At 36.5% G+C, this 25,036-nt stretch overlaps 1 protein-coding gene across 12 annotated transcripts in view; it reads right to left on the bottom strand.

The window, feature by feature from the left end:
- The window catches only part of kmt2ca (lysine (K)-specific methyltransferase 2Ca), a 137,316-nt gene that overhangs the window by 83,096 nt on the left and 29,184 nt on the right, over window positions 1–25,036 (bottom strand). For all 12 annotated transcript variants that reach the window (XR_008183338.1, XM_052596569.1, XM_052596571.1 and 9 more), the window contains exons 3-5: window positions 21,102–21,199; window positions 12,745–12,895; window positions 8,730–8,945 (exon numbers count right to left, since the gene is read on the bottom strand). Coding sequence is in view for 11 of the 12 variants with exons in the window: in XM_052596569.1 (XP_052452529.1) it covers window positions 8,730–8,945; window positions 12,745–12,895; window positions 21,102–21,199 (465 nt within the window). In the remaining variant the exon portion in view is untranslated. The remainder of the gene's footprint in view (window positions 1–8,729; window positions 8,946–12,744; window positions 12,896–21,101; window positions 21,200–25,036) is intronic.

Below are 25,036 nucleotides of genomic sequence, written 5' to 3'. Positions count from 1 at the left end.
CATTAGGTTTAATCTGCAAAGACACTGAAAGAGTCGCAAAAGAATATCTGAAGGAGACAACTATGTACTCCACTCCTCTGTGAGTTAAACACTTGGGAGTTTATTTCTAGATGTCAGCATTCCAGTCATGTTTTAAGAAGGCCTACGGGTTCAACTACAACATCCATGAAGCCCTGTCAGTAACGGCAAGGTATGGGGTTATCATACTTGGCTGCTACACAAGGACTGGCTGTTTAGAAGCAAAGTATGAAAGAGACAGAGAAAGAGGGAGAACGGAAGAGAGCCGGAAAGGGGGTGGGGGGCTGGAATGACTGGCTGCTTGGATGTGGCGCTGAGAGAGTGAGCTACAGAGACTCAGAGAAGCGGAAAAAAAGGAATTAACATTTAAAAAGGGAGCCGGTTTGAAGAGGGCCATCCAGAAGTGGGTTGCAGCGGGGACAGGATGAAAGACTACTCTATGTGATCCCTATTCTGTCCAGAACATCTGCATAAATATAAATATACTGTTTGGTGTGCTACTTCCTCTTTAAAAAGACATGCATCAGAGTAGGACTGACACTAGGGACAATATTGTATCGTAAAGGAACTCCATGATTTTGTTTTTATCAAACAATTCCATTAAAATCTTTGGTTCATATTGTTGACCTGTGATTTGTGAGATTTGGATTTTGTGCTTTTCATTGTTTCATAAGAAAGGTATACGCTTACAGGAGTCATCAAAAATTGGTTTTGATTTCATATTGAGGTTCCTAAAATGTTAAGGCATCATAGGTATGGATCTTTAAAACTATCAGGGAGCACATGTAAGTCTTAAAAAATGTCAAGGCAGCGTGACATGCATCCTTTACTGATAGGATAATCCAAGAATGCATTTAGAAATTGATCCAAGAGTGTCAGAAAGAAACACTGATTACAATATTTTATTCAATACTAAAATGTATTGATAAAAAATGTGCAATGAGATAAAAATGACTGCATAAGTCACACAAGGAGCTATATTTGTGAGTAAAGTCACTGTCTATGTAGACCATTCTTAAATTAATTTTGAATTAGGATACAGCCTTGAGATCATTTACCCCTCTACTCTGTCCCCATCCACCTTCCTCCCACCTCTTCTCTGACGGCTGATGACTTTGTCAGCTTTTTCACTGATAAGTTGGCAACCTTCAGCAGCCAGTTCTCTGTACAGCATTCCACTCTTCTCTTCCTTCTCTCCCCTCATGGTGAACGAGGTCTCCAAAGTTCTCTGTGCAAGCCACCCAACATCCTGTCCCTTAGACCTGATCCACTCCCACATACTATGGCAGATCTCACCATGAGTGCTACCCGTGCTGACTCACATAAATATATCTCCCTAGCAGTATAAATGTATTTCCCTAGCACATTTAAACAGGCTCAGGTAACCCCACTTGTCACAAAAAAAACTCAATCCTACAGATCAGTTCCTTTTCTGTCAAAAAAAAAAAGTTTTGTTTGATCAGCTCTTTGCTTTTCTCCAACAGAACAACCTACTTTACAACAACCCCTGTATGGAGACCATTGCTGAAGCTCTGTCCTTATTGTACTAGTCCTGTCTTGCTTCTTTGACACTCTAAACCACCAGATTCTACTGTCAGCCCTCTGTGCCTTGGGCATCACAGGTACAGTACTATGGTGGCTTCAGACCTCTCTCACAGGCATATATTTTCATGAAGAGGAAGAGTGTCTGAGTCACTAATAACTGGAGTTACTTGAGGTTCAATGCTTGCTCCTTTCCTTTTTCAATTTACACAACCTCATTGAAAGCAATCATAAATGCACATGGCTTCCACCACTGCTATAAAGATGATGCACAGCTTAAGCTCATGTCAGACCATTTATTTTCTCACTTCAAATTCAAGGTTTTGACACTTGCTTTCAAGGCTGCCACTAGAACAACACCTCTCTATCTGAATTGACTGCAAATGCATGCTCCCTCCTGCCAGCTTAGTTCACTGAATGAGTAACACTTTCTTGTTCCATCACAACGAGAAACAAAGTCACTCTCCAAACACCCTCTTTGCTCCTCTCTGGTGGAACGAGCTGCTAACCTCCATCCAAACTGCTTAGACCATCACAGCTTTCAAGAACCAGCTGAATACACATCTCTTCGACAACCACTTAACCACCTCACACACTTAAACCAAACTAACACACACACACACACACACACACACACACACACACACACACACACACACACACACACACACACACACAAAGTAAAATCTTTTTTTCTTCTCTGCATTTGTCCTTTGCTCTAGCTTACAAGTTTATTATTCACTTTGTGACAAATTGCTTTTGTTTCTCTATTGCAATTCGCTTTGGATAAAATTGTCTGCAAAATGCATAAATGTACACATAGTCCTGTTGGCACTGGTTGGTGCATGTTTTAGTTTCTCTAAAGTTTGTCTGGTCTTAGAATGTCTGAGAATTGGTGTACTATAATCTGGGGACTGTTGGCATTGGTCAGTATCTGTTGGGGCAGTGTGAAATAGCCTTTACTATTCAGCTGTCTATGGAGACATTACATAGCATGGCAGCTCACTAGGTTAAAGAACAGTTTACAGTTACACTTTAAAAATAAATGTCTATTTCACAGTGATATCAAGATATATTATTTAAAGAAAGAGGCAGCATCATAGTCACTTTTAATGTCTGCCATGCCTAAAAGTTACAATAAACTCACACAATGTCTGTTCCACCTTAATGGTTTCCACTTTAAATGATATGCAATGTTCCTCTTTCGCTCTTTTGAGCTGTTATTGTTTCCACCCCTCTGTCAATAACTGGCACAGTTGCAGCCTAGACTGACCAATCAGATGCTTCCAACACAACAATCCACCGCCTGTTGGCAGGCAGCCAGAGACTGCACAGAGAGCATTATGTCACTATTCCTCTGGGACCCATCTGATTGGTTAAGAAGAGCTGAGCAAATTAGGCACTCATCCAATGAGCCTGAGGGTGGCTGTGGACAGGAACTTTTGACAACAACAAGTCACATGGAGCTCTGTGAAGGCTGTCAGTGGAGTTTTACCTTATAGATTTCTCCTTTAACCCTCCATCTAGTAACTAATCATCAGGCAATTCTGGCACCAAATTAATTGACCCAAATTGAATTGTGATGTTGGGTTCATTAGCAACTCCCAGCGTATTTGGGTCAAAGCACTCCATTCCTCTCCATCAGAAAACACAATGGAAGAGAACGCAAGTTCTGTGTGACCCAAAACTTAAATAACCAGATTCCATTAAGCAAAGCTACAGACTTTATTTATTTATTCATTCATTCATTCATTTATTTATTTTTATTTTTTGTGGGATGGGGCTGCTTTCCATTTTCAAGTATGCTTTTTTGTCCTAATTTAAAGGAAAATTTCACTCTAAAATGAATATTCAGTTATTTAACCTCTCATATCTTTCTTAACCCATGGCTGCTGTTTCTTTCCATACAGTGAAATGTATTATTCTTTTATGATTATATTGATTTTAAAATGTAGGGTTGTGCATTTAATAGCATTCGATTGTCATGTGCATCTCGTCAGTATACCAGTCTCATGATTAGTAGCAAATCTCATAATCGCAGATGAATCATATTCGATTTTGAATGCGATATCGCCTAGTTTGACAATCGAATGTGATTAATTGCACAGCCTTAATAAAATGCGTAGCATTTGGACCAATAATTATATTTAACAAATACTCTTAAACACCCCTAAATCAACAAACCGAATATGAGAGTCTATGGACCCTTTCCCCGAAATGCATCTCAAAAAGGCCTCTGGTTCCATGGCAACCAATGATGATAACACTGGTTTTATTGCCCAAAGGAATGTGGGCAGAGCAACTCTCATTCCTAGGAAAGACATATAATGCCCAGAGAAATGGACTGTTCACTAATTCATTCATAGACAAACCTTTCTTTAAAAGGTTTATTATTACTGTTCATGTATATTGTATTGTATACTGTTTTATGCATGCATTATAATAGATCACTAGTTAATATGACCACACATATACCATGTTTGGCATCTGTGAGTTTGTATTTTCTTATAATATAAATCACAGTGTATATTATGTGTTGATACCAATGTAACACATTAGTATTATAAGCATCTTGAAGTTTCTTCTCTTGAACAACCAATCGAGTTTCATATACAAAACACCATGCTAGAGACAGAGAGTCATAAACTTTCCCTCCAAAAGTTCAAGACACCATTGGCTCTTTGATCCCCCAGAGGTGAGACCTCGAAAGAAGATAAAGGCCGGTGGCTCTCTTAAGCCCCTTTCACACTGCCATTCCGGCAAATACACAGGTAAAGTGTTCCGGCAATTGTTCCCGGGTCGCTAGATTTTGCACTTTCACACTGCCAGTGATTACCCAGGATATGTGCGTGCTTTCACACACAACCCGTAAAGATCCCATAACGACACGTGACATCAGGGCGTGACGTGTAATGTACGAATCGAAAACGTTAGGCACATTATATTTACACTGAAGCAAGCGAATAATCTCGGCATCAGCGCGGAAAGTGAGGAACTACCTGATCTCTGCTTCATTACAGTTTTCACATATTTTTCCGTTGCGAACGTTGATCTTCCTTCAAAACAACTGGTAAAAGAGTCGCGCGATAACGCACATCATCAATTCGACACGGCATTAGATCTGGCTTTTGTTCACACAGCGCTCGTCGCGGGTTGAACCCGGCAATGTTACTAGGTCCCCGACCCGGGTTCATTGCCGGAATCAATCCCGGGATGTGGTTGCTTTCTCACAGAAGGCGACCCGGCAATGTTCCGGCAATATGCCGGGTCCGAAGTGCAGTGTGAAAGGGGCTTTAGTTTCAGAGAAGATTATGTGAGCTAGAAATTCTTCTACAATCCCACGTCTGCGCCATGTTTTGATTTTGTCTTTACATTCACCAACGATTCTTGGATCTAGGACTGGTATATGTGTGGTCATATTAACTAGTGATCTATTACAATGCATGCATAAAACAGTATACAATACAATATACATGATTTTCCAGATTTTATCGGTTAATTTGAATTTATTGTTTTGCCACGATTTTATTTTTTAGAAATTAAGGAATCACGATTTTGAATAGAAATATAACCAAATGTTAGATTAAGATACTTTGACAACATGCCAGTTATAACAGTGAAGAGAAAAGAATGATCCAACCGCATGTCGGCACATGTGATTAACCCACTTATGTGTGACACGCTCTGTGAAGGACCATGAATATAGAGCTACGCACCATCCGTACAGAATGCGCTTTTGTTTTGACAAAGATGCAACGCGGGAAGTGGAATAGGTAAAACATGCAAGAAGATGGGAGTTAACTTCTTTTAACTTGAGTGCAGTGTTTTTAGAATGACGTTTCATGCATGGGACACTGCAAAAGACGCAAGCAAGCAAGCAAGCAAAAGACGCAATAATCAAACACATACATGTTTACACAGAACAAAAAAACAATGGAAAAGCAGTGCAATTGAATAAAAAAAAACGTAAAAGAACTACTACTGTATGTTTGATATTTCATGTTTGCATCATGGTAACAGGCCTAAAGCTGCTGTTGTTTTTAAAGAACATTTATAGTTTATAAAAGTCTACTGGTGTTATACCTTCAGTCACTTTTAATAGAAATTACCTTGACTTGAGATTTTCAAAAAATAATTTCTGAACATATAATATGTATAAGACAAGTTTGTACAATATGTAGTTGTAGTTTTTGCATCTCTTCTGCCAAGATATTGAACAAGTGATTTGTTTAACATTTACATCATGTTGACAACATGTGCAAAGTAACTTGAACCGTGTTGTAGCTAAATTTTTTTAGTTAAAAATCAGAAAACAAATAAAGAATCAGTCAAACATTCTGGAAAAATCGAGACAGGTGTGATAAAGAAAGTAGTCACTTGCATAGTCTCTGAATGAATCAGCTGTTTGAACAAATCTGTTGAATGAAGTACTAAATGACTCACTCATTCAAAAGATCATCTGATGCCACCTAATGGTTTGGTTTCATATTTAAAACTATCATTACATTTTTTTTTCCAGCATTTCTTATTTTTATGTTTACAAATATTTAAAACATTAATCTTATAAAATTCTTTATGTATTCGAACGTTTGTAGTGTAAACACATTTATGGCACCTCAGCTTCATCAAATAGTCTGTGTAAATACATCTAATGTCACTTCAGGTGCAGCTTCTGTGTTTTTTTTTTTGCAGTGAAAAAATGGGAGTCTGCTGATAACTGATTTCATTTGAATGGTAACAATTATGCAGTTTCTTGTTGTTGTTCTGAGTTAATTAAAACAATGTAAGAATTTGATGTGAAAGATGACAAAAAATAAAATTTTAGAAACAGTGGGAAATGACATTTGTTTTGTTAAATAGTAAAGCAACTCATCTTCAGTTAATTGCTATTTCTACCCTTTTTCTAGTCACAGAGCACCTTATTTTGAGAGAACAACTGTAACTCTGTCCAGATTTGGGGAATTGTGATGTTGAATATGTAAATAAATATATATATATACACGTGTGTGTGTGTGTGTGTGTATTATATATATATATATATATATATATATATATATATATATATATATATATATATATATATTAGTGGTGGGCCGTTATCGGCGTTAATGTGTATTTTATATAACCGACTGGCTGTCTGAGGCCAGTCTAAAAGATGCTCAGGACAGTTGACGGGCCACTGCTGTGCATCGTCACGAAAGCTTATCTTTTTCACGTGTATTAAGCCTTACCGCTTGACGATTTAAACATTAAAGCATCCAAACAGCAACACTGAAACGAGCTCTCTTCTGCGAGTCTCTTGAACATTGAATTTGCTTATTTTTGCTCTTGTCCCGCCAAATACATACAAAATATGTCGGAATTTCCACCTTGGAAATTGTGCTCGAAAAAACTCAGTTATTTTTTAAGTGAAAGTAAACAGTTGAGGAAAAAAATGGGATGTGTATTATATTGGATGCGTTCATCTTCTCTTAAAGTGACCGCGTCTAATTTAGCTACTGGCTGCTGTAATGTTAATCCAAGAAAATGAAAGAAAGAAAATCACTCACTGCTCTTGACTGAATATCTTTGTAGTTTTAACAGTCAAACCAAAAATTATTCAGACACCAGATATAATTTTATATATATATATATATATATATATATATATATATATATATATATATATATATATATATATATATATATATATATATAGCAAAACTGTAATAATGTAAGAAATGTTGAAGGTGTCTGAATAAATGTAGGTTTGATTGGATATTTCATTTTTACATTGAAGACTATCCAGTGCTATTTTACGTTTAATTACTTGGTTTCTGTACCTTGACACCTACAAACTTGAAACAAAAAAAACTTAAACATTGTGTAAATAGCACAAATAAAGAAAAATAAATGAACATACAAATAAAACAATTTCAAACAGGGCCCGCTGGTACAACCTTCACCGGGGCCCCGCTGACCCCAGCTACGGCCCTGCTCACGCCTGTTTCACACATACTCCGTCTGCAGTTCGTATGCACTCAGTGTGCGTTAAGTATGTGGTACAGCACGGACTCAATGTGTTTTCACACAGGACACTTTTGCAGTCCGCTACTCGGTCCCTAAAGGATCGAGCCATTTAAATCTAGATTAATCTACAGTGAGATTAATCTAGATTTAAAAAATTTATCTATGCCCACCTCTAATATATATATATATATATATATATATATATATATATATATATATATATATATATATATAGCACTTAAAAGAGTATAGATTTGTGTTTGTATATGCTGTCAATTGTAGTTTTTAGAAAGAAAATCAGAAATTGGAATTGGCCAAGAAAACTGCAATCAATGCATCTCTCCTTTTAATATAACTTGGATTACATTCATCTGAATGAAAGAAAGAAAGAATGGCTTGGATAAACCTAGGATGGCTTTAGGGTGATTAAATCATGAGGTTATTTTTATTTTTGGGTGAACTAGCGCTTTGAGGTATTAAGGTAATCGTAAAATACATTTTAGGATTATGTGAAAAATTCAAACATCACCATTACAAAGATAAACCTTGTTTAGAAACTCATTTTGTCCAATTTGGAGGAGTAATTACACTGGACGTTCTAATGAGACAGTGCCCAGCACAGCACTCAGCATTATTTCAGCTCTGCGGCGGTCACTGGGGTCATTGCCTTTTAAACAAGGCGCTTTTAGTCCCCACAGCAAACAAAACCAGCAAACTGGCAACTCTCACCTCCACAGAACCTCATTACACATCACAGTTTAAAGCAACGTCAATCAAATACTTCAGAACTGTACCAAGCCACTTCCACAATGAACAGCACGTCCTGTACTTTCTCATTCAGCATGCCACTTATGTTCAAACAATGTAACAAGCCAAAACAAACTGGAATTTTTTTTCTCTCTATAACGATCTTCGCAAAAGAATGTTACAAATTGCAAGATCCCTTTTTAAAAGCTAAACTGAGTCCTTCTAATCTGACATATTAATTGATTACTCACTGTGTTAGATGCTGAAGAAAAACAAAAACACAGTAGCTGTGTTGAAATCAATGATGGTGCATATTTTTTATTTTATTGCTTTTATTTTTTTATTTAAACATCTTTGGAGAACCAAGCATCTATTCAAAGCACCTTTTCCAGACAGAAGCAGTAGCAACTCACTTTTTCAGGCAGGACCCACGATGTCCTGGGCTGCGGTTGTTGTCATTGTCATCAAAATCATTTTCGTCATCATGGTAATCGTCGTCCTTCTCAGAGCTGCCACGGCGGTTCTGGATGTGCAGGGGGACGTAACCAGGCGTGGGTCCAAACAATTTCAACTCACCCTGACCCAAGAGACTCTTTTCTCCACAGTAGCAGAAGGCACAGAGCTTTTCTCTGAGGGACACGAGAAGACATAAGAGAAACAACATTTCAGACTTTCAACTATTCGATTACAAACACAACCCCAGTAAACATAAATACACAAATGCAGATGTGAACGCCTGGCCAGCATTGCAAGTGCATGCTTACTACAATAAAGTGCAATGCTAAGAATGCAATGTGCAACTTGTGATGTTATGAATTCCATTTAGACATTTTATAATGGCAAAGAAAACCGAATTTGACCTTTCAAAGCCAGAAGCTATTACATTCAAGTACTTGCATAGAGTGTTTTGCCCCAAGTCATATAGCAGTTCTGCATCCAATTCTCACTGTTTTATTTGTCCAACAATCTGACTAGCCAGGGGTTTGCAGTCCATGCCCCAGTGCCCCAGACTGGGACACCATACCCAAATAGGATAACGGGAGAGCATATAACATCCTTGGATGGCTCTGACAGTGAAATCACACCCCAAATCAGTCAAATGACAAGAGCTCCTAATCAACCTACAACTGCCATCTTTGTTAAAACACTGGCTGAAAGCTAGAGCAGCATGATGCAGCGTAATTATTAGTGATTTAGCCTAATGTGAAAGTCAATGTGATAGTGAAGGCAGCCATTAAATTTGTAAATACTCCATATTTTATATATTTCATAGAGGCTTGGTTCATTTACCAGGAATGAAGCCAGACTTTGGCCAAATAGATCAAGAATTTTCAGTTTTGTTTCAAGACTTTTCACTTTTGTTGTTTTATTGACAAAACAACAACTAAATAAATTCCCCAACTGCCTAATTTTCTGGTAAATGAATTGGCATCTTGATGCAAAAGTTCCCACTGTGGAGCCATGCATGTTTTTGTACAGGTGTCGCCCTGAGAAACAACTCGGAACTAAACTGCACTGAAATGTAACTACTTTGTTGTACTTAAACACACGGTCACCAGTCTAAACATTCATGATTTTTTGGGTTGTTTTTTAATATTGGGCTTTTCAGCTAGAGTATTTGTATTTGATTGTATTTGCTTGTATTTGCTCATAAACATTATGATTGTGGGAAATCATCATGAAATGTTATAACTGTCAGCGCATTCTCATTAGAATTCATTTATATTCTCAAACACTCTTTATCTGTTCGTTGTGCGGCCCATGAGAGCTGCTGTCAGTGGGAGATGTGATGCACATGTAGTACTGACTGAAGGGGGGGGGGGGTTCTCTCCTCTCGCACATTTTGCAAATGGTACTGCACATTAGCGAGTGCACAATCTGTGCTAATTGGGAATCCAAAAGAGAGCGCTCTCTCGCCCCCTCCTTTTACTAATGACAGCAGCAGGGCTTCAGCGGTCCCCTCCCCCCGACTCCCTCGCTTTCACTCAGAGTGTGCAAAAAAAAAAAAGCACACTAGCTGAAGCCATGCTTCTGTGCCAGTGTTTGCAACAAGATTCTGCTACTATGCAAAATCCTGTAATTGGGATTTTTAACAATGTTATATGTACGTTTTTAACTGAATTGTTACAATAGTTAAATATTATAATTAATGTGTCTAAAGATACAGTAAAACAGTAGGCAAATTTTTAATATCATATAAAATGTAACTTATTTGTGTTATGGCAAAGCTGCTATTCAATTGCCAAGCAATGTTCAGCAGCCTTTACAACAGTCTTCAGTGTCATATGATCTTTCAGAAATCATTATGTATGCTGATTTGGTGCTCAAATTGTGGTTCAAAGAAGCAACTTTTGAAAGGCAGCATCTGCATGTTTCCCAACGGTGCAGGAAAAAACGTTTGCATACACAAATCAGTTTTTCCATGACCCCTCGTGATACCTGCAGTGTTTACAGAGCTTTGATTATTTAAAATAAATAAATAAATAAAATAAAAACATAATAATTATTAAGATTGATGTGGCTTGGAATTGGTAAAATGTGCTTGGACAAAAATATGATCAGAATATAAACGTGCCTCATAATTATGGACGCTGTGTGAGTATATATACAGTGGGGCTCGAAAGTTTGGGCACCCCTTGCAGAATCTGTGAAAATATGAGTAATTTTCAAAAAATGAGAGAGATCATACTAAATGCATGTTATATTTTATTTAGTACTGTCCTGAGTAAGATATTGTACATAAAAGATATTAACATTTAGTCCACAAGACAAAAAAATTGCTGAATTTATTAAAATAACACCCTCAAAAGTTTGGGAACCCTTGGTTCTTAGTACTGTGTTCTGTCACCTGATGATCCTCGACTGTCTTTCTGTTTTGTGATGGTTGTGCATGAGTCCCTTGTTTGTTCTGAACAGTTAAACTGAGCAACGTTCTTCAGAAAAATCTTTAAGTTCCTGCAGATTCTTCAGTTTTCCAGCATCTTTGCATATTTGAACCCTTTCCAGCAGTGACTTTATGATTTTGAGATGCATCTTTTCAGACTGAGGACATTTGAGGTACTCAAACACAACTATTTAAAAAGATTCAAACATTCACTGATGCTCCAGAAGGAAACAAGATGCATTAAGAGCTGGGGGTGAAAACTTTTGGAATTTGAAGATCAAGTGAAATTGTACTTAATTTATGTACCGGGAAACATACAAGTGTCTTCTGTTGCTTACGAAGGGCAGAACTAAATGGAAAAAAATTACATTTCGACAAAATAAGACAAATTTGGCCATCTTCATTGTGTTCAAAAGTTTTCACCCCCCAGCTCTTAATGCATCTTGTTTCCTTCTGGAGCATCAGTGAATGTTTGAATCTTTTTTTAATAGTTGTGTTGGAGTGCCTCAGTTGTCCTTAGTGTGAAAAGATTTATCTCAAAATCATAAAGTCACTGCTGGAAAGGGTTCAAATATGCAAAATTGCTGGAAAACTGAAGAATCTGCAGGAACTTAAAGATTTTTCTGAAGAACGCTGCTCAGTTTAACTGTTCAGAACAAACAAGGGACTCATGCACAACCATCACAAAACAGAAAGACAGTCGAGGATCATCAGGTGACCAAACACAGTACTAAGAAACAAGGTTTCCCAAACTTATGAGTGGGGTTATTTGAATAATTTCAGCTATTTTTTTTTTGTCTTGTGGGCTAAATGTTAATATATTTTATGTACAATATCTTACTCAGGACAGTACTAAATAAAATATAACATGCATTTAGTATGATCTCTTATTTTTTGAAAATTACTCATATTTTCACAGATTCTGCAAAGGGTGCCCAAACTTTCGAGCCCCACTGTATATATATATATATATATATATATATATATATATATATATATATATACATATATATAAAATAAATACAGTAAATACAAGCACACGCAAAAGTTGTTACAGTTATTTTGGTATAAATGTGAACTGTAATCTGTATGTACCTTGAAAAGAAATATACTTTGCTTTTATTATTAGAACATGAATTTAATTATGAATATTTTTAAGTTAAGTATTGTTATTCCTTTTTTTCTGATTGCATGAAAAATGTTTATTTAAACAGAAAAATGTGTCAACTTTAAGTGAGAGTGGAACATGAAAACAGTGAGGACTTTTTTTCATGACACCAATGCACGCCACTGGCACGAACACACAGGCAACTAGAGGCTTTCTTTGACCTGACGTGCACTTCCTCTGTCTTCTAAAACCCCACTGACCCTCCCTTGTACACTTTCTGCTGTCCAAATATTGTTCATCAGCACACTGTATTTGTGTAAACTCTCTTACCCTCGACAGGGTGACATTAAAAACTTGCTGCTCAGCCCTTAAATGTACACACATGGGGAGCTTTAAGTCAGCCGAGAGAGAGAGTGTGTGTGTGTTTCACACCAACCTAGTTTTGGCTTTTCTGGTGGAGGTGGCAGAGGAGCCAGCAGAGTCTTCAGACACGGAGCGCTGGAAGAGTGGGGACAGAGGCCTCTCGTCTCTGGGGCTGAGATCCAGCGGCTCAGGAAAATCATCATCCGTTTCTGGCTCCACCACATCTATGAATTCAAACAAGACATTCAAAATTTAATATTTACACTAGGGGTGTGCAATATAAGAATGACATTAGATTAGATTGTGAATGGGTACAATGTCCATGATCTGCCATCATGAAGAGATCACTGGTATTGTGTTACAAAGCATTCTATCCTATTTTTGTTTTTGATTAATATTTATATTGCAGTTACGCGGCTGCAGTACTTTGGCACCATACATTTTTATTTTGCATGAATTTAAAAGATTACATTTTTACTCTCATGTTCTGTTATACAGTTTTCTTAGTATAAAGCCCAAAGTGTACAGACAGACGGCTGGCGGCTGTCACACGAAGCACAGATTATTGAACCATGGGTGCAGCAGGCGCAGTGATATTACGCAATATTATTTGAGCGAGATGCTAATGGTCTAATCAGAATCAATGATCTATGCCAGTGGTTCCCCACCTTTTTTTTTTTTTTTTTTTTTAACTAATGCCCCACACAACCAAACACATATGTTTGCGCGGCTCACTGCAAAAAAATGAACTGAACGCACTATTGTTGGGTTAATAACTTAGTACTCAGAAGCTAGATTGTTAACTTTTTTATTGAATGGACTAGGGCTGTGCGATATACAGAAAAAAACCTATCATGATTTTTTTTTTATCAATTTTGTGATTTTGATTTTCATAAATGCATTCAGGATGAATTTGAAACATATTTCCAAAAGAAAACCAATTAAAGCTTTATCAAAAAGTTGTAGCGTCTCTAGAACAGACATAAGTCAAAATAATCACTATAGTAAAGGTGTAACAAAATTTATAGACTTATGGAATAAATAAATAAATAAAAATACATATATATAAAAAAATAAAAAAATAAATCCCGTGTCCAGGGACTTTGTTTCTTTTTTTTGCAATGCATTGTTCATAGTGCTGATTAGTTGTAGCGGTGCCTCAGGTGTAGAAATAGATTTGTTATACATTATACAGGTTCACACGTAGGCCTACTCCGTCTGCAGTGTGTATACAGTATGTGTAAGCGTTGTAAAGGCAGCATCGAGAGCGCATTAATGTAACGCAAAAGCACAATAAAATAATGCACGATCGCGAATCTCTCTGTTCGCACAGATTTCCTTTGCTTGGTCACAAAAATCAGATGTGCTTGCTCACACACTGCTCTCGCCCGGAGACAGTGTGCGTACTTAAAACATGTCTCCTCTAACTTAAACTGTGTCCTTTGCACTCACAATGCTTTCTATGCTCATGTGCTAGATATAAATTATTTTCGCACATTTTTATTTAGCCTTTTACCACATGCAGTGAGAACGCTCTGATCCATTAACATGGGCTCGGAAAAAAGGCGCATCACAGAGTGTGTGTGAACCTGGATTTAGACATATGCCCAGTCTGTTCTTTTCTCGCGCCAGAGGTGTTGCAGTCTGATTGGATCGGATAGCATACTGTGGGAGGTCAGGGCTGCGGAAAATCGTGCTATAAAGCAATTTAGAAATCGCACACGCTCAAATCGTGATTTTATGACGATTTCTATTAAACGCACAGCCCTAGAATAAACTGGCAATGAACAGAAAATAACTCGGGCTGGCACCGCTCAGCAAAACGGGAAAATCAGATCTAGGCAGAGCTCGGCAGCGGATAGACAGTCAGCAGAGCAAGCAGACAGGAGGAAACATACTGACAGCCATTTATGCATGTTTGAATTTGTTGTTCTGTAGCATAAGCAGCAAAAGTATAAATTGGTGGTTTATTCTTAATCAGCAAGCTCGAATAGTGGAAGCACAGTTACAGTTTAATTTTTTTTAGTAGTTTGTTGTTTAATTATACATGAAATTATGTTATTACGCTATGACTTAGACCTTTTTACATATATTAACAATATTATTATTTCTTAATTGGCGGCCTGCAATACCACTGTGGCCCACAGGTTGAAAACCACTGATCTATGCTAAGCTAAAAGTGCTATCACTAAACCTGCAGATAAGCTGAATAGATTAAAAAAAAAAATGATTTACACTCATCTGTTTATCTCTAGGGGAGTTGGAAAATGAGCCTATTTTCAAAAAAGTGGAGTGTTCCTTTAAGTGTCTACAGAATGTCTCTTTGAAGTTCCTGCCTAATAAATACAACAAGATTATTTATTATGCCATGTTGTAAATGCCCCTTTTTGCCTGGAAGCAAAAATATACTGCATTCTCTGGGTCTCTTTAAATGCAAATAAGCTGCTGCACCCTTTATTCACCACAACACCACAATTTCCTGGAAGGGCTATGCCTTGACAGCTCATGCCTGGGCAACTATGACAACAACAAACAAAACATCTGTTTGTTTGTGATTACCATCTCTAGTTGTGTCCGAAACTGCTCCCTATCCCCTGTGCTATCATTCCCTAAATTTGTTCAATACCCACAATACACTATCGATGTACAATCAATGTATACTCGATGAAGCACTACTTGCTACTACTTGCCGAAAAATATTTTTGGATTTATTTAAATGTGCGATATTTTGATGTGTAGATTTCTGGAAGAAACTCTTTGTTCACACTACAGGATTTTAAGCCCGATTTAAGCCTGATTTTCAAGTTAAAGAGCTCACCGACAGGTTGGGCTGTGATTGGGGGAAAATCAGCAGGTAATCAGCACTCTGCAATCTTTCTGCGCAAACTACTCGACTCCACAATAAAGGTTTGCTGACAAAAATATCTAGCATACCAAATATCTGGAAGGTGGAGTCTGGAAATATCAGGTGTCATCACAAGCTACAGCCAATGAGAGAGCAAAGCATGGTTTGAGATCACCAGAAGAAAATCAGCAGTTTTAGACAATAAACGGAGCAAATTATTATTATTTTTGTTGTTATTATTATTATATTTACAACAGATCATACTAACAGCTTGCAGTGCCAACTAAAGTGTTAATTAGTGATATTAAATCAAAACAGACCCTTATAATTTTATTATTAATTGACCTTTTTTTTTCTCCAGTGCAAAAGTATTTTGAAAAAAAAGTAATAAAAAAAAAAATAATAATAATTAATAGATAATTTATTTATTTATTTTTTATTTCTTTGCTAACTTAACCATGGTCCCAGTCGGGATTGTATGTAAAAAAAAAAAAAAATGCATGAGATTTTTAATGTTTAAAATATACTTCCTTGGCATATTTTAATACAATGTTTGAAATAAACTATTACTGAAGGACAGAGCAAATCTTAGACACAAATCTGGATTTGATAAATTACAGACTGTACAAATACACCATGAATCATATTCAAAACTCAACACACAAAAAAATATCATCAATTAGTGTTCCTACATTACAAGAAACACAAGCTGGTTTTCTGGGAACAATTTTATATGCTGAATGGATTGGTGGAAACAGTATTGTGAGTGAAGAATGGTGTCTTGCAGCACTGTGATGTTCATATCTGTAAAGATGTCATCTGCTGGTGCTACAGTAAAGCAATACAAGAAGAGCAGGCAGACAGCATGTACAATGACTCGCGAGGAACACAAGGAATTGTCTATTAAACAGCAATACTCAACTGTTTGTGCTTTTATAATTACATAATTGCTATTATAACTGTATGAAAAAAGTGACCTATACAGTCTTTAGAATTTTTTTTTTGGTAAACGATTTCCTGATTTCTGGTGAAGGGCCAATCAATACACAACAATAACTAATTACATTAATCTTATTCCTCACATATATAAATAAAGAATACTGAAACATCTGCATTACCATTTAAATGTTTGGGGTCAGTAACTTTTTTTTTTTCATGTATGCTTGCTAGGGCTGGGACAACGCGTCGACGTTCTCTTTATGTTTGCCCGCGTCCTCAAATAAAAACACTGCTGACCCGCTTTGTGGGTGACGTAAACGCGTTGTCACATTAAAAAAAATCATTGAGAAAGATCCTGACGTGAGCTTTAAAATAAATTAAAAGAGGCCTTGAGGTAGAGGAATTTGCCTCGATAATTTTTTTGTAATCAAGTTACTCAAGTTACTCAAGGAATCGTTTCAGCACTACTTGAGGGTGAGTGATTTATAGACTATTTTTCATTTTTGGATGATCAAACCCTTTAAGTACAGCATGCAAGTCACTGTCCACCACTGTCAAAATCAAATAAACTGTACTGACCCTACATATCTTAATGGCAAAGTACACCTGCAACAACATCACCTACAATACTGCATATCAAAATTCCCTTTTCTCTCCCCTGTGGAAAGTGACATTTTGTTGTCGTGGAGAATAATAAAAAATAAATAAAATAAAATAAATAAACCCCACAAAGACGCCGCGTCACAAAAAGCCTCTGCAATGGGAGCCGTGGCCTTTAGATCAACCTTTAAAGGGATGAAAATGGCTCATCTCATGGCAGACTTGCCCACACAGCACTTGTTAAAAAATGTTTTTAAAAGACCGAACACTGTTTTTCCATTGCTCAAAAGAGCATTCATGTCAGTAAACATAAGAAACCGTGACCTCGGAGGGCGGAGGGGGGGATGGGGTTTGGTCTGTGCCAAAGCTTGATCTACATTACTAAAGAAGATGAAAACATATCAATGCGACATGAAGAGTGACTACAGCTGAATAAGGTCATTTTCTCACCATGCATAACTTTAAACACAAATTTAATTGAGTTAAATTGTGCCATCAACAGAAAAAAAAGGATTAGTGCTTCCAAATGTTTACAGATATTGCTATATATGGAAACAACATTTATCAATATATATTCTCAATAAATGGCAATGCATACAATTTATTAACATGCAATACAATTTCAATTAATATCAGGAAATTTAGGAAAATAAAGCAGGTTTAATCCAAAGAGCTACTGATTTTAGAATTTTCATGTTAGTAACAATAAAGACTGTAGATATGGATATGGAGCTGTCATACATTATACAGTGTAATACTGTTGATAAGCAATGTTTAAGCAGCAAACATGTGCTACAAAATTAAAAAAAAAAAATCTCTCTCTCTATATAATACATATATATCTTTCAACCACTGAAGTGTGTGCAGCATCTTTATTTTAGTGCTGCTTCTTACTGCCAAGACACAAAACTACAGCTTAATAAAAACAGGCCTTTGTTACGAGAAAAAAAAAAAAGAAAAAAAAAAAAAAAAACGTGATATCAAGAAATAATTCTGTTCAACCATGTTCACCATTACAAAATCCTCCAGCCCAGAGCAGGGATACTTTGGTGTAATGATTAGCAGGAAATGACTGTTCTCATTGAAGATTTCATGGAAAATAATCTTCTAGAGTCTAGGTTAGAGAATGGTCACAATTTAGACCACCCTCATGAAGAGCAGAAAACACTAACGTGCTATGTCACAAATTAATGGAGTGCACAAAATAGAGTGTCATGATGATGGATACTGCAAAAATAGTAGACTATGCAGACAACGCAAACATGGAACATTCACAGACTGCTTAAAAGGTGCCATAGAATGCAAAAATCACTTTTATAAGGTGTTTGAACACAGTTGTGTGGCAGCAGTGTTTGAAAACAACCAGCCTATAATTGTTAAAATCCACCCACTCATTGTTTTATAATCCCAATAATTCTAAACAGTCTCCACACTAGCAGTTCCAGGTTTCTCACTACTATGACTACATAAACGCAAGAGGGTCTGGCTGTAGACTTGCACTTGCACTGTCAGACTTGCATTCTCAGGCTTGCACTCTCAGACACTTGCACTTCCGCTAGCGTTTTTTTTTTTTTTTTTTTTTACTTTTTTTACTTTTTGTTTGAATTTCCCAACATTTTACAACAGTAGCCAGGTGGCGAAGACAAGAAAAAAAAAAAAAAAAAAAAACTAAATTACGATGTCACTTGCAATCGCTACTTGCACTCTCTGGTACCTGTGACACTTGCAATCGACACAAATCGTGCATGTTGCCAATGGAGATAAGATTAAACGCAACGCGCAAAGTTTCGCGTGAAGCATTTTTCCATATAGAATAAACTGTCTACAAGTCGTTTATATCACTGTCTTTGTCCACTAAGCCACATTATGTGTTTTATTTATAATGAAACATTAGAAAAACGTTATGTACAATTTAACGCACTGCGTTCTGTACTCATCTGCCTGCCTGTACGGAGCTGATCCTTTTAAAATCACTTAATGCATTTAATAATGCACGTTCATATTTGCTGGTCTGTATATACGTTGAGTCAACAACAAGACATATAGGCTATGCCTATATTGCCTATATGCCTATGTCTTTATCATTTTAGTCTGTTATTAGGCCATATTAAACGTTCGCATTGTGTTCATAGCCATCTGCTTGCCTTGTAGTACATTAAATAATAACTATATATCGAATTTGGTCGTTTAATTGAACTTAACGTATCCTAATACATTATGCCATATTAAGTAATTGTTTTTTCTACAGGAGGAAAACGCTTAACGAAAGACTTTGTTCATTGCGTTCATATTCTGCTGTTCTGTGGCCACGGATTTGCCGGTCTTGTCTTTTTCTTGCAGGACCCTGTACATTATAGTAGTAGGCCACAGCGTCTTGTCTCCATTGGCAACATGCACGATTTGTGTCGATTGCAAGTGTCACAGGTAGTGGAGAGTGCATGTAGCAATTGCAAGCGACATTGTAATTTAGTTTCTTTTTTCTTGTCTTCACCACCTGGCTACTGTTGTAAAATGTTGAGAGATTCAAAACAAAAAGTTATAAATAAATAGAACAAAAAATAAATAAATAAAGACTGCAACTGACATCGCAAGCAGAAGAGTGCAAGTCTGGGAATGCAAGTAACGATTGCAAGTGACATTGTAATTTAATTATTTTTTTTCTTGTCTTCACCACCTGGCTACTGTTGTAACATTTTGAAAGATTCAAACAAAAAGTTATCAATAAAAAAAAATAAAAAAAAAAAGACTGCAAGTGACGTCGCTAGCGGAAGCACAAGTGTCTGAGAGTGCAAGTATGAGAGAGCAAGTTCAAGTCTGCAGTCAGACCCTTCTCCATAGACGGTGATAGTCCTGCACATTTGGGACACTTTCTGCCCTATTAGCATACACACAGGTAGAAACAGTGGTCCGCTATTACTGTTCTCTGAAAAAGAAACGACAAGTCCTATACATCTGTGCTTACATTTTACTCATGTGACTGCCTTACAAACGAGGATCGGTTCAGCACTGGAGTTGTGCAAAGATTGCTTCTAAAAGAGGGATCGATACAAGCGCACATCATAATTTGTTTTCCAAAAAAGCTTCTTGGCTCTCTGTAAGAATAATGTTGCTAAAGCTACCATTGTCTCTGCCTGTTTTCACTAACGCTGCCATCATGTGCTACCAGAATGCTCAATTGCGGTTTTAGGGGAATCCCCCTGTAAAAATCGCATTCTGGTGGAGTAAAATACACGTTTTTGGTGGAATAACCCTAGTAAAATGTTAAATCTAAGGGGCTAAATATCACGTTATTGGGTTTGCTTAATCCCGCGGGAAAACCACGAACTTGGCAACACTGACTGCTCCGCACTCATCTGAAAAGGGAGGTGGGAGCAGCAGCTCATTTTCATTTAAAGCGGACAAACACAAAAATCTATATTATCTGTGGGATATCACTTCATATACACACTCTGGGGACATCAGAGAACCATTCAAAATATTGTATCAATGCATTCTATAATGCATACTGCATTTGAAACTGACAAGAGCTTTCTCCAAATGGCACAATCAAATCTGAAGCCCATAAACTTATTAAACCGATTGACCTCTCTTAACAATGAGTGCGTTTACTTCAAAACTTCGACATTTACTCAGAACGTATTCGACCACATGGGCATCTACACTATGAAAGCTATCTAGTTGAATGTATTTTAAATCCCTATGGAAGTGGTCAAAAGTGAACAAAATCAAAACATTTCAGACACTGCTTAGAGTTGTCCACTTGTGATCGGAATGACAAACATGCATCTTAAAAACAGGGCTTGTGTTTTTTGATACAACGAGAATGTTAAAGGTTCAAGCCAGTTAACAGGATTTGAAAAAACAAATTTTTAGTCACTTGCAAAATGTATTTGTTTTTGCATGATGCATTTAATTTGAACAATGGAATGCACAACAAAATATTTCAGACTTCAAATTCACAACTATATACGCAAATCCCTTTCACTTTTGTATTGTAAATACACAGCAAAGAACTGCCACAGCAAATAAAAAATAAAAAAACTCACCCATCTCCAGTGCGATGTCAACATCTGGAGTTGGTGTGACATCAGTGGCATCCATGCTGTCCTCATCATCGGCCTGTGCACAACCTCGACTGTGAGACCTGCAACACAAACAAGACAATATTGCTAATATTCCACAACAGCTCTCTAGTGATTTCTATAGTCCGAACTGTGTTCAGATCAGTGTGCAGAGTAGAAACCAAGAGCACAGCAAACATGTGACTTTTAAGCAGCTCATCTAACTAGTAAAATGTTATTTTGATAAGATCAAGGTTATAAAAAAATAATAATAATAAAAAAAAACACCTTTTGTGAATGTGCTGCATGTGGCAGTGTGGGTTTAAATTGAATCTTCTCTTTGAAAACAAACACTTCTACTCAAATTCTGCAAATGTTTGAAACTGTGTTATCGTTCTGTACAGAATTTTTTACTCACAGCATTAGTGCTGATATATGAGTTAGTGATCTTCATGACAGTGCAGGTCAGTGTGCGAGTCTCCACCCTTCCCCCACCAGCTCTAACCAACATGCATCTAGCAGCCAATGGAGGCTCAGTGTGGCCTGCAGCAAGCGCTCGGCTGCTCATCACTATGGTTACAAAATCTAGTTCCCTACAACAGACACGATCAAGAGGTGAACCAAAAAATTCAAAACCTCTACGCATAACACACTCTCTACAGGTTTTGAGCAGATCCATTAGAAAAACAATTAAAACCAGTCCAAATCACAAACAGTTTAAAACCACTAAAATTCCCAGACATGTTGCATCTTTTGTCATTACATTACTTTGGTCAAAAAACAAAGAACTCCAAACAGGTTAAACGGTTTCATCCATTTTTCTTTTTTCTTTTTTTCAAAGCCACAAGATGCCAAAATCCTGCCATGGCTATCGCTATGTCAATCATTGCAATTTAATCATTTCAGAAAATGATTTTTCAGATTAATTACAATTTATTGTTTTGCCAATAACGTTTTTTTTTTTTTTTTGGAAATTGAGGAATCCTGAAATTTTACCAAACGTTAGAATTAGACACTTTGACAATATGCCAATGATAATAGTAAAGACAAAAGAACGATCCAACCACATTTCTGTGCACGTGATTAACCATTTGTATGTGATGCGCTCATACCACTAGGTGCCATTCACACAGAAAGTGCTTTTGTGTTGAAAAAGATGCGACGTGGGCAGTGGAATAGGAAAAAAAAAAAAAAAAAAGATGGGAGTGAACTTTTAATTTTAGCGCCATGTTTTTAGACTGCCATTCCATGCATGCAGTCAAACATGTTTACATACATAAAAACAATGGAAAAGCAACGCAATCGAATAAAATAAATCTGTATGTCTGATATTTCATGTTTGCATTTTGGTGACAGGCTGAAAGCAGCTGTCTACTTGTTAGTCTACTGTAGACTTATTAATAATAGTCTACTTGTGTTATACCTTCAGTCATTCTGATTTTCAATTACCTTGACTTTTGAGATTTTTAAAAGCATTTTCTAGGGATGCACGATATTGGATTTTGGCCGATATTCAATATGCCGATATTTTCAAAATAATTTTGGCCGATGCCGATACCGATATCGATATATATACAAATTTTTCGCCTGATATATTTAAACTTTAATTTTACTGAAGAGAAATCCATGTATCTCTTCTGTACTGATTCTACCATAAATGTATTATTTTACAAATGTAGACAGACATTCACATCTGAAAAACAGGTCAATTATTTCACTTGGAGAATATCGGTTTGGCTCATCGGCAGAAATATTCATATCGATGTTGTGCCGATATTATCGTGCATCCCTAGCATTTTCCTCATATTATTTCTGAAAATATAATGTGTATAAGAAGTTTGACCAAGATGTACTTGTAATTCATGCATATTTTCTGCTTCGATATTCAACAAGTGATTTGTTTAACATTTGCATTATGTTGACAACTCCATGTGTGATGCTAGAGGGTTAATAAAGAAAAAGTTACTTGAATCATGTTGCAGTTACAAGTTGACTAGTTAAAAATCGTAAAAATCAGGAAACGGTCAAACGTTCTAAAAAAAAATATTTAAAAAAAAAAATCACGCAGCCCTACATCAGAAACTCATCAAGCCTCATTATGAAGCCTCTTATTAAATGGATATCATCTTTTGAATTTAACTTGAAATGCAAAACATGCAAAACAAGCTTACTATAAATACATCAAAATACAGTCCCATTTGAAAACACTGGATGAAACCCAAATAATTGTGCGGCTTGAAAACTACTGTTCTCCCCAAGCACAATGCAGAATGGGTAGAATAATAGGCATCAGATTTCCAGGCTAAGGTTTCTGGATGTAGACGGATACTGCTGCTGCCTGCTAGCCTGGCGCCCAGCGCTCTGATCAATGACCTACATCATTGAAAATGCAGGCTATTGTGCGGTGCTCGAGACAGGTTTAATCCAGGTCAACAACCCCCTCCTCTATAATGTGTCTCTCAAAAGATTCACATTACATGCGATATCTTGCCCAACGACAAAACAACTGAAGACTTGCCAACTTCCCTAATGCCATTTAGCCTTTAACACTGGAGTGAAATGCTGAATAACCAGTGAATGTCAGCTTTCAAGTGTTGAATGAAAATGTACACAACAGCTTAACATTTAGTTTCTACTTCATTTGTAGAAACTACCTGAATCGATTTTCTTTCACTAACGCAATGGATGCTTAGAATGTTTTGCATAGGATTGACCAGGAGAATGAATGTTGAAATTAAGTGATATTTTATTTATTTGTGTTAGTGTTCAGTTATATTTGACATTTAAAAGAGTTTCTGTTATGTTTAAGTTTTTTCATTTTCCACTACTGAAGTGTGGAGCGTATGGTTAGGTTGTGGGTGGCTACATGCATTAATTTGAAAGTATGTTGCTCCTCTCAAGCAAAACAAGCAATAGGCTAAAGTCAATGTAGTGAACTTGTTTCTTGTTCATTGCAAACATTTGCTATGCAAGTGGGTTTAAATCACACAACAACAATCAAGAGTTCATGTTACAAATGTTTTAGATTTAATTGGTTGTGCAATGTATTGACAAAAGTTAAGATAGACTTTACCTTAATTCATGTCAGAGCTGTTACTTTTTTTAGGTAGCCCCCGCACAACAAGTTTTACTGAGTAGATTCTGTAAGTCTACTGCTGTTGTATATTGTATATTTCAAAAAAATAAATAAAAAAATAAATAAAATTCAAGATGCAAAGTGGGTTTATATGCTGATTAAGTCTTGCTACACATGACTAATTAAGAGTCAGTGCTAATCCCTATGGAAGTGAAATGTTAATGTTGCTTTACCAATTACTGCTAAAATCAAATACCAGTCACTGCTTGCTGATGTGTAACAGGAAATGTAAACAGTCTACCAGAATATTACCAAAACGGTTTTCTATTTTAATATTCTTTAAAAACATGTTATTCCTGTGGTGACAAAGCTGAATTTTTTGCATCATTACTCCAGGTTTCAGTGTCAAAGATCCTTAATTATTTTAATATAATGATTTATTATCAATGTCGGGAACTGTTTAATATATACACAGTGCAATATAGAAACATGTTACAAGTGTACAGGCAAGAACAATAATTATGACAATAACTATTACGTTTTCAAAACGATTCTAAATTTAAGGCGAGTCCACATCACAATGATATTGAGAAAGGCATAGAGAAACAATATCAATGGAATCACTTTCAGAATAATTTTACTACTGATAGCCACCATCAGAATCCACCTGAATTTAAAGAGCACAATCATTTATGTCCTCACTAGTTAAAACAATTTCTTAAAAATGTATATTTAAAGGGTTAAAGGGATCTCACTAATATGGTGAAACAAACCTGTGTATGTGAACTACCTGTAGTTTTACCTGCTTTGTGAGGACTATATGTCTGCATGATGTAGTGTGTAT

The sequence above is a fragment of the Carassius gibelio genome, chromosome B24, assembly GCF_023724105.1.
Source record: "Carassius gibelio isolate Cgi1373 ecotype wild population from Czech Republic chromosome B24, carGib1.2-hapl.c, whole genome shotgun sequence".
Taxonomy (NCBI): domain Eukaryota; kingdom Metazoa; phylum Chordata; class Actinopteri; order Cypriniformes; family Cyprinidae; genus Carassius; species Carassius gibelio.
Note: the sequence above shows the minus strand (reverse complement) of the source record. Positions and strands in the feature narration are given on the sequence as shown.